Source organism: Typha angustifolia, chromosome 4, assembly GCF_048772165.1.
Source record: "Typha angustifolia cultivar Huaian chromosome 4, ASM4877216v1, whole genome shotgun sequence".
Lineage (NCBI taxonomy): Eukaryota > Viridiplantae > Streptophyta > Magnoliopsida > Poales > Typhaceae > Typha > Typha angustifolia.
The window spans coordinates 10,017,501-10,035,697 of NC_133242.1; the positions used below are offsets into that span (position 1 = coordinate 10,017,501).

Here is an 18,197-nt window from a genome sequence, read left to right on the forward strand (position 1 = left end):
GAAGAGATGAATTGATGATGAACAAGAAGAATAACCCAAAATTCCTATTAATGTAAGTTAATTGGGTATGGAGTCCGATCAGGTCGGGAAGACACCTGAACTAGACCAAAACCCTACAAGCATATGTTAATAGGACTTTTTGGATTGTATATAGTCGAAACAAACCCATCCTCTATCTTACCCGGCACTACGGACTGTGCCTTTCTCATTCTCATGTCCTTAGGCCATCGGCACACTAGGTTTCATGGCACTTAAATCCTTGCTATGGAATAGAACTACCTGATAATTTAAGTCCATATCTTTTTGTATCTTATGTAACTAATGGAATGGCATAATTTTACATTTCCCTGACAGTCCTACTAAGAGTGACATCCTTTCCACACAAGCTTAGTATGCCTACACAGAAAGAGTGGTTATCAAATGTTAAACACCAAAGTTACTTCTGTCACTTATGTTGCGTAATAATATCGTTACTCTATTCTCTTGTACATACAATGCAAAAGAAAAGAAATGAACAAAAAGGCTGAAAGCCTGAAACACATCGGACTTGGTGCTAAATGTTAGAAAAAAGACTTGAAGATGTCCAACAACAAAGTAAGACACAAATCTCCGTCAGCAGAGAATATGACATATCAACTATACCAAGTGCAGAAGAACCAAACAGTTGATATAATATATAATGAAGAAGGTTCAAGTCCACTAGAACAAACCGTTCTCACAAAGGGCTACAACTTTTAACATGAGAAACTGTAGAGGAATAAACACTGAAACAGGGAATAAGAAATAGATAAAGATGATGATCAGCATTATGTCTCGACAAAATAGAGAATATTAAAAGGGTAGCCTATTAGGCTGTTACCTTTAGTGTTTTGAGATAATCAACCAGGTCATTCTCAAAAAAACTCCCCTTATTCGAAATTTTATCATCTTTCCAAGGAAAATCTTGCATCCATAAGCCTTGGGTTTTGTTGTTCCAATCAACATAGATCAAATTTGCCGTGTGCACAACAACACGCACCCCTTGAGGATATACAAGAAGCATGGCCTTTGAATGGTGTGTTCCATATGATATAGGAAGTGGAGGCTTGTGCAAGATCCAATTTGCAGGCTTATTTTTCTGCCCTCCAAAGCAAAACAGATAACAGAAAAAGAGAAAATTAAAGAATAATATACATTTAAAAAGACTTAAGATAGATACCTTTAAATGCTCAAAAGAAGCACCAGTTTCCCCATGCACAACAAGGACATGAGGAACTTTCCTCAAATTTGGGCATGCTACAAGAATAGAAATATTTAGTGTTAAAGCATGCTGCAAATTACAATAACAATAAATAAATACAATTAACACAGAGGAACAAATCACAGTACAAACTCCAAAGTTGTACAAGACAAAGTGAGCAGCAGGTTCAGTAGCAGTACAAACATTGGCTTATAGTGAACTTCTCTATTTCCTTAAGATGGATGCAAAATAGTACAAAACTTGAGGACTAGAGTCTTAATATGCAAGAAACTTATGCAACCTTTTCTGCCTACAATAAAAAACAAATCCTATATGAAGTTCCAATTATAAAAGGTAAAACAAATCAAACCCAAAATAATCTGGCAATTTGAAGGAGGAAGCTTGTCATCTTGCTGCTCAACAGAAATAAACTTTGAAAATCTCCACTAAGGGCCAAGGAAAGAAAAGGGAAGAACAGACAATGAAGAGAAGAAACAAATAATACCTTTCCATATAAATCCTCCAAAAAGAGTTTTGTTCATACTTCATATTTTAGAAGAAAATATCCAAAGGCACTGTAGCAGGTTTCTCATATGATATCAAAGTAATGGTCAAGGAAGTAACACATATAAGTATAGACTGAAACAACAAACAGAGCAAGTTCACAAGAAATCAGCCATTTCACTGTATAGATTGTAGAAAAGGAAGTTCTCTCCAAAACAAGTTGATTCAAAATGAATTAATATTACACATGACCATGTTTGCACTTTACACCAAGTGACCAAGATGACTACAGCTTTCATCTCAGAGGAGGTACCAAGTAAAATTGTGGACCTGGCATTTGGAGCACAGCAGGTCTATTTCGAAGTTTCAATCACATTAGAATTATGAGGGTAGAGATTTACATAGGTCCTACATGTGCACGATAGGATGGCTGGTTATTACATTTGGGGTCAGGCTAATTTGCCAATTTCACAGTAATAGTTGAATTGGGTAAAATAATACAAAAACTCCATAATGTTTATGTGTGACACTGTGCTCCTCAGTTAATTTTATTACTAATTGTCTGTTATTCAATATTCACCATCATTAACTGATTCTTGAATAACTTTGCATTTAGACTATAAAGTGCAAGATGGTTTCAAAAGGTTTCTTCATGATCATAAGGGTAAATGAATTAAATAGGGAATGGCAAATATGGCCCCAACATGATTGCAAAAGGTTTCATGCCACGGACTTATGCCTTATTACGAAATTAAAACAATTATTTCCTGTCATATCAATCTAAAAGTTACTTGTATATCATTGCAGCATGCAGGGATAAAACCCTCCTCCTTCCTGTTTAGCAAACAAAAAGACTGCATCTCCCTTTACCAATCATCTAAATTTTTTTGCTTCTATATTTTACTAATAATGGCATAAGAATAAAGTACATAAAGAAACAGGAATACCAAAACTCAAGGTTGCCAAAAGTTGAGCATTAAATAGCTGAAATGACATACCAGACATCAGCCAATCAATGTCCACCATATAATTAGAAAGGACAGCAACAGAAATGTTCCCCTACTAATACATTGAGACACGGAAAATTAGTATGATCCTCAATACAAGTAAACAAACCTATAACGTAACAGAATCTGAAGGATCAGAAAAATGCTATGCTCAAATAACAGATACCCTATAGTATTCATTAAACATAAATTTAAAGGAACAAAGGAAGTACATAGAACTTCTAGGAAAGAGCAGGATGTATTCATGACAAAAAAGATCCAACATTTCTTTGTTAGCATTAAATGCCATTTTCCTTCCACTATTGCTTCACAATTCATAATTTGCACAAAATCATTAGAAACTACATGAAATCATATAAGAAAAGAATTCTTTTGTAGAAGAAGAAATGCATTATAAACAAAGATGATCGTGTTGGTTAGCATAGGCTGTGCCAATGGTGTGCTAGCACATGGCAAGGGGTTATGCCGCTCCATGCCGAGGTGTGTTGCCCCCTTATCAAGTGGTATTACTCAGTACGGTAGGGTATCGGGTGGTACCAATGGCACATACCGAGTGCCACCCGATACTCTTTTGGGGGCCTCTTTGTTGGTATGCTACTATCCCAAACCGAAAAGGAGAGAAGGTGAAGAAGAAGAGGAAAATTGATCAAAGTTTGAGAACTTCAAATGTCATCAATTGCAGTTTCTTACCCTCCTTGTTTTCTTTGGTTAAGAAACCAAATTCTAAATACAGCAAATTAAGTTAGATGATTTCTCATATTATAATCATGGAAAGTTATTAAGTTCATAATTTTTAAAATTTGTGGCAAAATTTAGGGATAGTCTAATTTTCCATCTAAATCCTACATTTTGAGTAGTATATGACATAATTTTACATTAAAATGCTAAATTTATGTAGAATGACTTACATATCTGTCGTGATTTTTCGAAATGTAGCTTTGGCCTTTTAGTGGGATTGTCAAGGGACCCTCAAATCATGACCTTCCATTCTTCTGCCTTTTCAAATCACAACAACGAACTGCTATGCTCTAATGTTATGGGATTTAGGAGCTCTCCAACTTTGATGAGAGATAAGGTAGAAGTTTCCACGATTATAACATGAGAAATCATCTAACTTAATTTTGCTATATCTTGCAACTTTCTCTTCTTCTGCCTTTTTGAATCCCAACAACAAACTGCTATGCTCTAATGTTATGGGATTTAGGAGCTCTCCAACTTTGATGAGAGATAAGATAGAAGTTTCCAGTTCTAAGTCCAACATGAATGGGAAGCAAGAGGTTGTGTTATGGTTGAGCTAAACAAGGTTAAAAGGATTGTAGGCTGTTGACGAACGCCCAAGGGATCATATAGCGCCTAAGCGCTAGGTGGGTACATAGGTCAGCGTTCATTATTCAAGACAGTTCAAAAATAAACAAATAAAAGAAATAATAGTTACAGTAAAAGTTAAAAATTAAAACATACAGCCAGAACCTAAGCAGAGCCTAGTGAACCTGAATGCTACCTTCTGCTTTTAGTATCATTTACACAATAAACTTTCAAATATAAACTAGCTTGAACACATTAATAATAGGCATCAAGGAGCCTCACCTCTTCTTATCCAATGTTTCACTCTGAACAAGACTAATTATTATTTCTTGAGAGCCAACTAGTCATCTTATTACTTAAAATTGTCACTTCCATTCAATGTCAAAGTAAACAAGCAGTTAATAAAGCCACAATTTCATAGATGATACTTCATACCTCTATCACATCTTGAATAGTGACCGACGAGGAATTAGCCCATGTTGGAAGACCTTGGACTTGCATCAGTCGAAAGATCAGAGGAAGTCCATCTCTAGTGACATTAAAATGCTGCATAGCCTCCATTTTTGAAGAATCAAGAATATTAGTTGTTGCCAACTGAGAACCACTGGACAGAATAGAAGTTGTTGTGCTATGTCGTGCCATGTTGTCCTGATCATCACATACCGATTATGCAATGAAAAAGTATTCCATGCACATATTTCCAGGTTTAAATCAATTGATCCATAAAAGCAGAAGACCAACATATAGTTCATCTTATTTCTTCCTAAAGAAAAAAAATCCAGCTTGCTTATGATACTTTCATGATAACATTTGGTGCAGAAAACAGTTGTGGGTGCGGAGTAATTAAATTTCTTCCAAAAGCCCACATAGAGCTGCATCAATAGGTTAACATCCATCCTGGATCTAATTATACCTGGCATAATGCATCAAAGAAAAAATGCAAATGAATTTTTCCTATGTTCCTCGCTTCCTTGGTTGTCTCAATGTTTCTAAATTTCCAAATTAATGATGCAATCGAAACTACAAAATTGAGAACCAAAACTGAAGTTCAAATAAGAGCTTGATTCTTGCTTCAATGAAATTACCTGACTCTGAATAAAATTACAAGAATCGGTGTTTGGAACCAGTTATTCCAATTTTCAAGCATCTTTATTCCTCTAACAATGACCGACTGCCTAACCATCCATACAAGAAGATTCATGCCTTGTTGACAATAATAGTTCAGACCAACTCATCTTATCGTATTATATTAACTTATTCGAACAAAAATAAACAATCCAACTGAAAAATGTAAGTCAATAAGAATGAATAGCATCAAATAAGAATAATAATAATAACAATTCAAAGGCAACACGTGGCTAAGTGAGTAACTTTTGTTATATGACTTATACAAGAGACATCTACCCATAAAGAAAAAGCATCAACAGATGAAAATATCAGGGTAAGATACCTGCAAGGTTCTTGCAAAAGCTTCATCTTCGAGAATTTGTCTATTCCTTTTGGCAGACAGATCAACGTCTTCACCGTGTCTTTTTCCTTTTCTAGAGGAGCTAGAATCTGTTGTTGATGAAAAAGCATGCTCATCGCCAATGGTCACATACTTAAATAAATAAGTACCAGGAATCAACTCCATCACATCACCATTAACAATCATGACTTTCTCCTGGGAACAGATCTTCCTTCTATGACCCTCTGATCTGATAATAACAGGATTTGGTCCTTCCTAGACCATCCAAACCAAATCTTAGAAGCCTAAACGTTTTCATCAAAGTCCACTTACGTGTGTAAATTGTATACTTATATAAGACCCGCCGAGTACATCAAATCATAAATGCAATTACAATACTACCTAATAGTTAGCATGATGTAAAACAACAAAGCAACATAACACAAAAACTCCACAAAAAAATATAATTTGAATTTGATAAACAGTTACCCACCACAAGAACTTCAGCTGAACCATCACCAGATGCATGCAAACTTATATGCTTGCGGCTAACTCTTTTATCAGAGATTGCCAGATGATTGCGACCCACAACGTTAGCTCCTTCAAAAATTGGTATTCTTGAGGCCGAGTCATTCACCACCAGGTTACTTTGAAGAGGAACCAGAGCACCAATCTTTACCTAAGAAGTTGCCAAGTTACATTTTAGGTTGCCTGAGTCATATACACTTACATGATGAATCATTCTTCTCTTAATCTCATTAATTGCATGTTGATGGGTCAAAACTACTCCAAACATATCTACTAAAAAATTTCAAACACATCAGTATTGCATATGGAACACTTGCCACGTAAAATTACAACAGACTAGAATTGTTTATTTTTTTGCTTATTTCTGAAAAAAAAAAAGGCCTTTCAAGGATCATCTCCAAAAAAAAACAAAAAAAAGAAGAAAAACTCCATTCATGTGTTTGATAATAGAATATGTATCCCTCCCCATTCAATTGACACAATGCAGCCATAGGAACTAAACAAGCAAGCCTTAAGTTAACACCAAATTAACAAATGCAATTGAAGGAAACCTACAGAACTGCCGCCAATTCTTGGACTGCGGGAATCATCCCCGCATCAAGAAAGGTAACATTCTTGGCGCAACAGGTGAATAAAATATAAGGAAACTCACCCGAGAAGCAGACATAGAGAAGAGGGTTGTTGCAAAAAAAAACCCTAGCGCTCGCGAGAGATGGAAAGGGGAGCGAGGTTTTTGGAGTCGAATTCGAGGAAAACTCCTCGAAGAGAGGAGAACGAAGCCCTTCTAAGTCGGCAATCGGCGAATGCCGGCTATCATTGTATTACAACTTTCGAGATGCAGACTTCTCGTGTAGAGGAGAACCAAGAGAGTCGGCAAAGGTTACTTAATTACGCCGAGAGCTATTTATTTTTAGATTTTTAGCTATTGGTTGCATGTAATGATAGAATTACGATTAATATCTCGCATGGATCATTACCGGGGCTGTGGACATCATGGCCCGGCTGTCAAAAAAGCCCGTGGGCTCTCACGGGCCTCCGCTCATTAAGAATTATCGAGCCGAACCGAGCCAACACTTAGTTCACTCAGGCTCGACTTGATTAAGTTCGTGTGTGTATATATATATATGTATGTATATATAAGATATTTATAAGATTTATAACGGTTGGTATTGATCTTTATAAATAAAAAAAATAAAAAAAAAACTAGCTTGCTCTAATCTTCATCTCTCTATCGGCATCGGACCATCCTAAACCCTCTCCATCGAAACAAAAAAAAAACTAAAACCTACCTCCAACCACCATCTATTTGGAGATCACTCTTGTTTCATAAGGAGTTGAAACTTGTTGGAGCTAAAGGGGTTTCGGATGACTCCTTAAACCTTTTTCCTTATGATGTTTAAGGGATGGGGTCGATTAAGATCTTTGTTTTTTTGAAATGCTTTATTGTCTTTTGAATAAAAAAAAATATTATTCTCTTAGTTTTATCAAAAATTCTAATGTTGACGGTCGGCGACTCTCCTTTTTTATCAATATTTTATTTTCCGTTTTGAGCTGTTATTGAGGCTCGTCAAGCTAGGTCTGAGTCGAGCCTTGTCAAGCTCGGCCCGAGTCAAGCTGAGTTAAGTTTTTTCGATTCATTTCGAGCTCAAGCCAGAAAAAACTACCTATTGAGCCGAGCCGAACCCAGCTCGCTCAAGCTCGACTAGTTTACGCCCCCTAACTAGCTTATTAGTAAACTTTTTTATTCAATATCTTTTTAATAAAATATATATTGTTGTAATGATATCAAAGTATTTATAAATATAGATTTCTCTCTCGCGAGTAGAGTGAACAACAGCCGTTATATCACTTGTGTCTCTACCCAAAAATGCTAAAAGTTTCAACATCAAATATACTAAAGTTTTACATTTATTTATGTAAAATATTTACAAATATTTAATGTTTTTCTATGGGTACCTACTTTGAAAGAAAACACTGAAATTTTAGCATTTTTAGGAGAGAGAAGAGAGAAACCTAAATTTATTAACACTTTAAACCCGCCATTAAAAAGCCTATCAAGGTTGGAAAAGCCAATTAACGAAGTGTTAATTTATTTTATTTTTAAATTTTTTTGGTAAAGATAAGTGTTAGATGGGTTTCTCTCATCTATAATATTAATAAAATGCATTACTAGAGATCGCTTTATAAATTAATTTTCCTAAAAGTATTTTATATAGAAATTAATGACTTCCTACCACTTGGTTTGGTGTATTAAAATATTCTACTTAACAAACACGGTTTAAGATGGCGAATTCCCACGCGGTGTTAGCTGGCAAAAGTGTTAGTAGTTTTAGAATTAGTTTAAATAATATATTACTTTGGAAAATATTGCTTCTTGTAGTAGTGGCCTGAATACTTCTGCGTTGTTAGAATATTTATTTTCTATTATTGTTATAATATTTATAATTTCCTTAATATAATATTGCATTTTGGTCAAAAATATACCTACAAGATAAAATAGAGTAAAAATGAGTTTAGCCCTCATTTTATTTTTATTTTTATCAAAATAAACCATCTCTCGAACGGTTATAATCCTACCACACGGGTTAAGTCGAGTCAAATTAGCTACTTAGTTTTATCTTATTATTTTAAATTTTAAATAAATCGGATGATCAGCATGTGCCAATTTGCTAGGATTTTACTCCTATAAATAATGGTGGACATGTGTTGATAATTATCATTTAAAAAATCTGAGTTTATCCAAGTTAGATTGTCGTAAATGTAGAAGTATCCCAACTTTCTAAACTCTAGCCACCTCCTACCTCTAGCAGCCACCTTACAATACGACTATCCACCACTATCCTTAGCTGTCCGCTGCAAATAATTACTATTCTTCCCTCTTTCAATCTTAGATAATTACTATTCTTTCCTTCTTTGATCTTGCTCTACTGTTTTATTTTTAACTTTTCATCCCGACCTATGATTTAGGTGAAATAAGAGCCATTAGAACCCTAACTCATGAGGCTACTATTACCTAAATTTTTATAATTTTTTTACATCAAGATCAGTCCAGATCTGATTCGTAACATGAATTTATTACCAAATTGGATCTAATTTACTGTAGCCTAAATAAAAATGTTAATTAGGTCAGCGTTTTTATTTTTTCTTAACCGCTAAAGGTTAAGTTAAAAGGATTTATATACATAAAACGTTCAACTAATTAGTATTTTAAGATATGACAAAAAGTTGATTAGTTCAGTATTTTTATTATGACTACAGTAAATTAAATCCCATTCAATAATAAGTCTGAGGGTAGTCTACTTCGTTCCATAAAAATAAATTAAAACACTACTAGTTTCGTCAAAAAAAAATGCCATATAGTTCAATTAATAAATATACCCACATAACGTGTTCTAGAAATGTTATATAAAACAGGTAAGGTACAAATAAAAAATACATGAAATGATAAGGTGTTAATTATAAATATCCAAACAAAAATATATAAAACAATACAACACGGACTAACGATTGTAACTTAGAATAATCCACTTCTCTCGTAAATCTCCCATGTTTTGTCTAGATTATGAATAAAATCTAAACAAGGGATTGTATTATGTAACAGTTTTCCGTACCCCCACAATGTACTGTGACAAGCTATTAATCATATTAAATGACAGATCCTTGATGGCATTGGGGGCTCTACTGGCACAATTAATTGCACACCCACCAACCATCTACAGGAGAAATATATATATATATATATATATATATATAAAATAAATTATACTATATATGTAATCTATTATGTAATTTATATTAGATGATTTTGTAATTTATATTATTTTAACTAATTTATATCGATCAATTACTAAAATACTCTCATTATTATTTTTAGGTATTTATAAATTATTTAATATAATATAATATTTTTTTGCTGGTACAGTTTAAATTAACGACAAAAAAATAAGAGTCAGTTTATAAAACCCGAGGTGTAAATAATAAAATAGATAAAATGTAGAGTCTAAGACTAGCTTTAATTAGTAAAAGAAATACAAGTAATTTATGATATATTATTAGTTACACTCTTGAACTATAGCTTATTTTTCATATAAAATATCTTATTTATTTGCTGTGACACCTTGAATTTCTCTCTCGCTACTAAGAAGTAAGTGTACGAAAATTTTGCACATATCACCCGGTCCTTTAATAAAATTATAATTTATACCTTATATTTTTATTATTTATAAATTAAACCTTATAATTTAACAAAAAAAATACCAGATTTGAACTAATATCTTGCGAGTATTTTATTAATTAAAAATATTTTATTTCTAAATAACTAAAATATCTTTATTATAAGTTGAGTTTAGTTGAGTTGGGCTTAGTTTTCTAGTTGGTTTAAGTTTATTTAGATTGAGTTGAGTTAGTATAGATTAAGATAGTATAATTCGACAGATAATATTTTTATAATCTTCTTAAAATAATTAATTCAGATGTTTAGTTAAATTTAACAGCATGATATTTTCTGCCCATATTCGTATAAGGTTCAATTTATAAATAGTAAAAATATAGGGTGTAAATCGTAATTTTTTAAAATACAAGATGTCATATGCAAATTTCACTAAGTATAATTATCTCTAACAAATATAAAGTATTATTTGAAATTAATGAAATATTCTAGTTAATTAACTTCATCTCATTTTATTAAGTTAAACTTAACTCAAGAGTATAGCTTAATATATTTTTAACAAAGTGAAGAGTTAATTTATAAGGCTATTAGTGAAGAGCTGGAAATATTAGTCAATTCTGGCGGCTTATCTTTTTAAAATTACTACCTGTCTCCACGTTTTAAGTGTAAGAGAGACGGACCAATGTTTAGTAAAATTAGTAGGTAAATAAGAAGATGTAGAGTGATTTATATTTTTACTGTAAACTAAACTTAGGAATAAACGTGAATTTCTACACATGGGAGAAGGAAGTGGAAGCTAAACCTTCACCCCAAATATCACAAAGTGGGATAATAATAGAAAAACAATCCAAGTTTGGGAAAAAAACTCTAATGTGGTATTAATACTGATAGAATAGCAATAAATAAATTCTAATCACGTATTAAGCACCCTAATGTAAGTAATTATAAGAATGTAAATAATAGAGATAATAGAGAGAGAGAGAGATAAAATTTATATAGTTCGACGATGTGTCTATATCCACGGGTGGAGCAATTTTTTTTACTATGTAAATTCCTCAATTACAAAGAGCTTAGCAACTCTAATCACTTTTAATATAATGGTGGCTCACCCTCATAGATGTTCTTCTAACAACCAAGTCCTAAAAAACTCATTTTAGTATTTATAGGGCAGGTTCAGATTGGAGCTTTTCCGCGGACGCATTCGAATGTGCCCAGTAATAACACTGCAGAACTCAAGTGGGGCTTGAACACAAGAGGGTCATATTCGAACGCTTGCATTAAAAATGCTCTCGAGTTGAGATTCGCGTTCGAACATAGCTAGGCCGTTCGAACGTCTACATCAAAATTGCTCTTCGGTTGGACCGTTTGAATGCCTGCATCAAAGTTGCTCTTGGATTGAGATTTGTGTTCAAATGCGGCTGAGCCGTTCGAACACCTGCATCACACAGCTTTTGTCTAGAAATTGCGTTCAAACATCTCCGGAGAACGAACTTACTGGCAAAAAAATGCTGATATAGGATAAAAACTTGCTAAAATTGAATTTAAGCTTATATATATATATATACACGCATTATCTTCTCAGAAGTCGCCTACTTGGAAAAAAAAGATCTTAAAAGAAATAATAATAAAAAAAATCTTCTTAAGAAGTCAGATGTTGCCTACCACCGACGTCTCGAGATGAGCTATTTCTTATCCTCCTCCCAGGTGACAAAGAAGACTGACAAGTGACACATGACATACGGCTGCACTCACCGTGTTCGCAATCCGCGGCTGCATGTCAAACAAGCAACCATCTACATTCCAAACCTAACCCCACCTCCATCATCTATTCTTATTTTAAAACATATACTCAAATTTATATATATATATATAAATAATCCTACATATCAATTCATTTTATTTGTATAAACTACTAGAATCAACTACGGGTCATTTATAATGTCCCCAAATCATACACTTATACCCCTTAAAATAGTAAACTAGTATGCTAAGATGCTCATTACTAGGTACCTACACCATCTCTCACCTCCTTAAAAGATCAAAAAGAAAGGGGGAAAAAAAGGAAAAAAGAAAAGAAATCCTAGTCGGTGGTTTAAATACCTTGACGGAGCCCTTCTCCAAGGTTAGAACAAAATGTTGGGATCCGAATTACTCCCAATGCCCCTCGTCTTCCCGTTCCTCGCCGATGAGTCCCCGTCTAGGGCCGCCGAACCCGAACCCGAACCCGAACCCGATAAGGTCCAGAAGCCGCCATTGAGCCGGTCGAGCTCGCAGCTCGACCGGTGGTCGAGGGGGCGGGCGATCCGGTCTGGCCGCCGGATCGAGTGGCCGGCTACGAGGGAGAGGGCGACTGCGGCGCCGCCTTCCGTTCCAACTCGGTCGCCCTCTTACTCTTCCTTGTCTTCTGTTTCTCCTTCTTCTTCTCCTCCTAGGAGGGAGGTGGAGGAGGAGGGGGAGGAGAACGGCGGAGTGACGGAAGGGAAGGAGATCTACATGGTGTCGGACGGGACGGGGTGGACGGCGGAGCACTCCGTTATCGCGGCGCTGGGCCAGTTCGAGCATAGCCTCGTGGATCGGAGCTGCCCAGTAAATACCCACCTCTTCTCCGGGGTAACTTCGTCTTTTCACGCCCTACCATCTTTCCCCTCCTCTGCAATACTCTTCGGTCTTCTCTTTTTATTAGCTTAAGCAGAGCTGCATGAAAATATCCGGGATATTTTTATTTTAGTCCCTACATTATATGTTTATTTCACTGTTTTTTAATTCGACCTTTTGCTTGCTATGCTTTCTTTGAAAATCTGATACATATATAAGCGAAAAGATAGGGTGTGAAATAAAAAAAAGATCCGTGCGTTGAGTTTAGAAATGTTTATTCATAAATAAATGATTTTACGGGGGGTATAGACATAAAAGTTCTCTCCTTTTCTTATTTTACTGCTGTCCCAAATCCTTCTTGTATAAATATTGCGAGGAAAGAATTAGAAGCTCCTAATTTTAGATTCTTTTGAATGAGAGTAGTGTTGATTTTCCGCTAATTAGTGAACCCAAGAATGGCATCGCTTTGTTGCACGATTTCTAGTCATCATTATGCGAGACCCGATTTTGTGAGAGCTTCCAAGAGTAGAGAGCGTTTACCCACTTCGTCCTCAGAATATGGGGTTCTTCTCCAGTCCTGTATTGATACCCGATCTCTTGAACAAGGAAGGAAGCTCCATTCCCAGATTAAGGAGGCTGGGTTTGAGAGGAACCGAGATTTGCTGCCTAAACTAGTTAAATTATACTCTAGTTGTGGTCGAATTGAAGATGCCCGAGTGCTGTTCGATAGAATGATCAAGAGAAGGTTAGATGTGTTTGTTTGGACATCAATGATTTCTGCATATGTTAAGGATGGGGACCCAAGTGAAGCGATAAAGCTTTTTGTTGAATTGCTTAGATATGGCAAAAAACCTGATTCTTACACCTTTTCGGCGTTGTTGAAGGCGTCCGCTGAATTGGGATTCCATAGGCTAACGATGCAGTTGCATTCGATGATTGTTAAATGCGAGTGCATCCTTTGTCTATCAGTTGCAAATTCTCTTATTTATGCATATGGATCATTTGGAGACATAGGTGCAGCACACAAAGTGTTTGATAAGATGGAGCTTCGCGATATTATTTCATGGTCCTCAATGATTCAAGCATGCACTCATGTGAAAAGCTATGCTGAGTCCATGTTGCTGTTCTATAGAATGCAACATGAGGAGTGCCTCAAGCCCAATGAACTTACTGTTGTCTCCTTGTTGCCTGCCTGTGGTTTCTTTTCTTCTTTGAGAAGAGGACAGGCTATCCATGCTTATGCTATAAGGAATGGATTTAGTGAGAATCTTATTGTCGGTTCTTCGCTTGTTACGATGTACTCCCAGTGTGGGGAGCCTGATGTTGCTTACAGGGTTTTTAGTAGTTTAGAGAGAAAGAATGTCATTCTATGGACCTCAATGATCAAAGGGTTTTCATTGAATGGAAAACCTGGTTTGGCATTGAATCTGTTTCAGATAATGCAGAGACAAGGATTAAAGCCAAATCACATCACCTTTGTTGTGATCCTGATGGCCTGCAGCCATGGTGGCTTTGTTGATACAGGCTTGGAGATTTTTGAGACAATGCAGGAGAAGTTTGGAGTAAAGCCTAGGGTCGAACACTATGCATGTGTTGTGGATATGCTGTCTAGAGCAGGAAGACTAAATGATGCTGAAAGGTTTATAGAGAGAATGAGTATTAGGCCAAATGGGAGTGTACTTGGATGCCTTCTTGGAGCTTGTCAGGTGCATCGTAATGTAGAACTTGGTGAGAAATTGGCTTATAGGCTTTTTGAGCTTGAACCAGATAACGCTGCTAATTATGTGATATTGTCTAATATTTATGCTTCTGTGGGAAGATGGGATGATGTTGGGAGAATAAGACAGATGATGGCTGCAAGGGGACTGTTAAAAGAATGGGGGTGTAGCTGGATTGAGATAATGGACAAAGTGTATGTGTTCGGAGCGCATGATAAATCCCATAGTGAGTCTGAGAAGATCTACAAGTTGTTGGAGGAATTAGGTGATAAGACAACCAAGGCAGGTTATGTGCCATCAACAAAGTTTGTGCTGCTTGATGTTGAAGACGAGGACAAGAAAAAGATGCTTTGTAGCCACAGTGAAAGACTTGCTATAGCTTTTGGTTTGTTGAAAGCTCCTCTAGGTGTCCCTATAAGGATTGCCAAAAACCTCCGAGTTTGTGGGGATTGCCATGATGCAATCAAGCTTATATCCAAAGTCACATCACGGCAATTTATTATCAGAGACACAAGTCGATTTCATCATTTTTCGCAGGGAGCCTGCTCTTGTGGGGATTATTGGTGAGGTAATGTAAAGTTTGACCAAGGGTAAAGTTAGAAAATTACCAATAGAATTAAGAGAGGTGAAAATTATCTGAAGAGAATTCTTGAAGTAACATTTACAGCACAATTTGCTGTGTTGATGCCAGGATGGTTATTTATTCATTGGTGGACATATCACTGTACATCTTGTCTTTGACAAATTCTTCTTCATGATTGGAAATGCAATGTTTAATCAATTATAGAAGGAACTTGATCATGACCTTTTTATTGGAAATTATCTCTCAGATGGAATGCCAGGCATATGTCTTATATCCTTTCAATGGTGGGCATATCACTGTCCATCTGTGTTTTCTCTTATTCTTTTCATAAAAAGCAAATGTTGTGTAAGCATACATTTATTAATCAGAATCATTCTACCTAATTATCTTGTGCCATCAATGTTTTTCAGATTGTTGACATGGATAAACTTCTCGAAATCATAAAGCAAGCTGCAAAAGAAGGTGCACTATTCCTATACACTCTTGCCGATCCCTCTATGGCAGATTCAGCTAAGCATGCATGCAAGCTCTGGGGTGTCCCAGCCACAGACATCCTTAGACCCACAACTGAAGCCATTGCTGCCCATCTTGGTGTTGCCCCTTCTGGCATTCCCCGAGGTGCTCCAGGCCGAAAGGGTCAACTTACTGATGAGTACTTCCGACGCATTGAAGCTATTGATTTCAGCATCAAACAAGATGATGGAGCTCAGACTCAAAACCTCCATCATGCTCATATCGTTCTTGTTGGTGTCTCACGCACGGGGAAGACACCATTGTCAATATATCTAGCTCAAAAGGGATATAAGGTAGCAAATGTTCCAATTGTGATGGGCGTGGAGCTGCCGAAGACCCTTTCTGAGATTAATCAAGAGAAGGTGTTTGCATTAACTATAAGTCCAGCGGTTCTGCATGCTATAAGGACGTCAAGGGCCAACACTCTAGGGCTCCGTGATCATGTTAGGACTAATTATTCAGAGATGGACCATGTGAGGGAGGAATTGGATCATGCCAATCAAATCTTTGCACAGAATCCAACCTGGCCAGTGATAGGTAAGCAATTGTTCATTACGTATCATGACATGCTCAGTACGTTATTTGTTATCTGTTGTTACCATTGCTAGATCTTTTCATGCAGATGTAACAGGGAAAGCCATAGAAGAAACTGCAGCTGTGGTAGTGAGAATATACCATGACAGGAAACACAAAGGCTCCATGCCACGTATTTCAAGACGATTCCAGCATTAGAGGTTCTAACTGTCCCTCATCTTGCACGTAATGTATGTTGCTTTCTGTAGTGAGATGTTTGTCACAGAACTGTAAAAATTAAAATACTCTCTGTGCAATATGCTCATATAACTTTTTGCTATATCGCTTTGCCGTAGTTTATATCAGATAAAAGTTACTGCATCATTGCTACCTCATCTATTTTTTACTATATCCATCTTCTTAATCATCAATTTTTTACTATATCCATATTCTTAATGTAACAAAACCATGTCTGTGGCCAAGTGCTCAAATAATATTTTCTTAAAAGAAATGAGAATTTAACGGAAAGAAAAAAAAAAACCATGTCTACCATAACTCTTTTGGGTTTCTTAGCAAATTAAGAAAATTAAAAAAGTGTTTGAATTCTTTGTAGCTTGGTCTATGAACAAGTTAAGCATGAGTGGATCAAACTTGAGAAGGTTGATCAAATTATGTAGTAATCTCATTCAAATACTCCATATACATGCCATTTTTTTTTAGAGTGACTCCATATACACGTCTTTTCTTAAGGTACTATTAGAAAAAGGTTGGCATCCCTCACACTCGTGGCTTGTGTTGCACGTTAGTACGGTACTGATTATTGTTTACTAATCCGTATCATAATAAACTGGAGTAAATGAAAGTGGTAAAACTTTAGCATCTAGTTGATGGTTAGCTTCAAAATCACTTCTTAATCTTGAACGGGTTTAGAAAAGTTGGGTGTTTGGTTATTATTAATCGGGATACTGTCATCATTACTATTAAAATTATTCCGTGAAATTAGTATAATAATACCTTTGATTTGATATAAAAAAGTAGTCCTTAAATTAAAATAAGAAGTGAGTTAGATGATATCTTATGTCAATTGTATAAAGTACCTTTTGTAGTGGAGGAATTAGATATATTATTAAAAAAAGGCCTTTGAGGAAAGATCGGAGAAAATGATTGAAACTGACACTTAATTTAAGTGATGTCAAAATAATAATTTAAAGTTAGTATTAAATTAGTTTAACTTGGTACTCTAAATCAGGTTTAGGGAGTAGTAGGTATGGGATAACCATGTTTTGAGTTAAAAAAAACTTGGTGTTTGGTGTCAAAACCAGGTTAGAAGAACACTAACCTGGTTTAAGGAAACTTAAACCCAGTCCAAATGAGGCCAGGTTTTTGGGAGAGGTTATCCTCTATAGTTTGAGAGAAAATCACTTCACCCCTTTGAATTTATAAAGGTATGTTTGGTTGGATGATGACACTATGAGAGATAAATCTTTGAGTGCTTACTTTTGATATTTAATAGTTCGCTTTTATAGTTTTATTATAGTTCTGTCTGTAATACAGTTAAGTAAGAGGCTTATTCTTAGAGTTCTTATTCAATTTCTCTTTTTGTTCCGGGTATTGAGATATAATAGTATGATTGAAACTAATGATATGAATAAGTGGGCTTTTCCTTAAAAAAAAGAGAGATAAGTCCCTAGATTTATCTCGAGGGATGACATTTCTGTCGAGTTGATTAATCTCATTTTTAATTTTAAACGAAATATGATGACTAATCTTATCTTCTTCCAATTCTAATGAATGGAAACATAGAATAACTAAATAAAATAATATTATTATCACTATACAGAAAACTAATAAAGCTGAAATATAACATCACACCTCTACAATAAATAAAAATAATTGAGATTGTTAACCTTCCTTTTGGGATATACCATCACACCTCTCCAATAAATACTATACCCCTTCTCTACAGAATATAACATCTGGTTCAGATTATTAGTTCAATCCATTATTTTCATACTAAACATGAGATATATTGGATCCATGGATCATCTAATCTAATCCAACCTCTAGGTTTTCTGATTAAGGATAGCATTAAACTTT

General features: G+C 35.4%; 2 protein-coding genes across 7 annotated transcripts in view; one reads left to right on the forward strand and one right to left on the reverse strand.

The window, feature by feature from the left end:
- The window catches only part of LOC140758874 (tyrosyl-DNA phosphodiesterase 1), an 18,979-nt gene extending 12,157 nt beyond the window's left edge, over positions 1-6,822 (reverse strand). For 2 of the 4 annotated variants that reach the window (XR_012104168.1, XM_073095255.1), the window contains exons 1-7: positions 6,663-6,822; positions 5,976-6,161; positions 5,486-5,758; positions 4,471-4,683; positions 2,722-2,782; positions 1,199-1,275; positions 860-1,117 (exon numbers count right to left, since the gene is read on the reverse strand). Coding sequence is in view for 3 of the 4 variants with exons in the window: in XM_073095255.1 (XP_072951356.1) it covers positions 860-1,117; positions 1,199-1,275; positions 2,722-2,782; positions 4,471-4,683; positions 5,486-5,758; positions 5,976-6,161; positions 6,663-6,677 (1,083 nt within the window). In the remaining variant the exon portion in view is untranslated. The remainder of the gene's footprint in view (positions 1-859; positions 1,118-1,198; positions 1,276-2,721; positions 2,783-4,470; positions 4,684-5,485; positions 5,759-5,975; positions 6,162-6,662) is intronic. The other 2 variants (XM_073095256.1, XM_073095257.1) reach the window with 2 other exon arrangements.
- A 4,869-nt stretch (positions 6,823-11,691) lies between these two features.
- On the forward strand, positions 11,692-16,440 carry LOC140759527 (probable pyruvate, phosphate dikinase regulatory protein, chloroplastic). 3 transcript variants are annotated; one of them, XM_073096109.1, is made up of 3 exons: positions 11,692-12,788; positions 15,485-16,124; positions 16,210-16,440. In XM_073096109.1, the coding sequence occupies exons 1-3, from the start codon at positions 12,312-12,314 to the stop codon at positions 16,317-16,319; spliced, it is 1,227 nt and encodes a 408-aa protein (XP_072952210.1). In that variant the 5' UTR covers positions 11,692-12,311; the 3' UTR covers positions 16,320-16,440. The 3 variants fall into 3 exon arrangements, with proteins under 3 accessions (XP_072952210.1, XP_072952209.1, XP_072952211.1); XM_073096110.1 differs by lacking the exon at positions 11,692-12,788 and adding an exon at positions 14,815-15,059; XM_073096108.1 differs by lacking the exons at positions 11,692-12,788; positions 16,210-16,440 and adding an exon at positions 12,796-15,059 and having other exon boundaries at positions 15,485-15,624.
- The last annotated feature ends 1,757 nt before the right edge of the window (positions 16,441-18,197 follow it).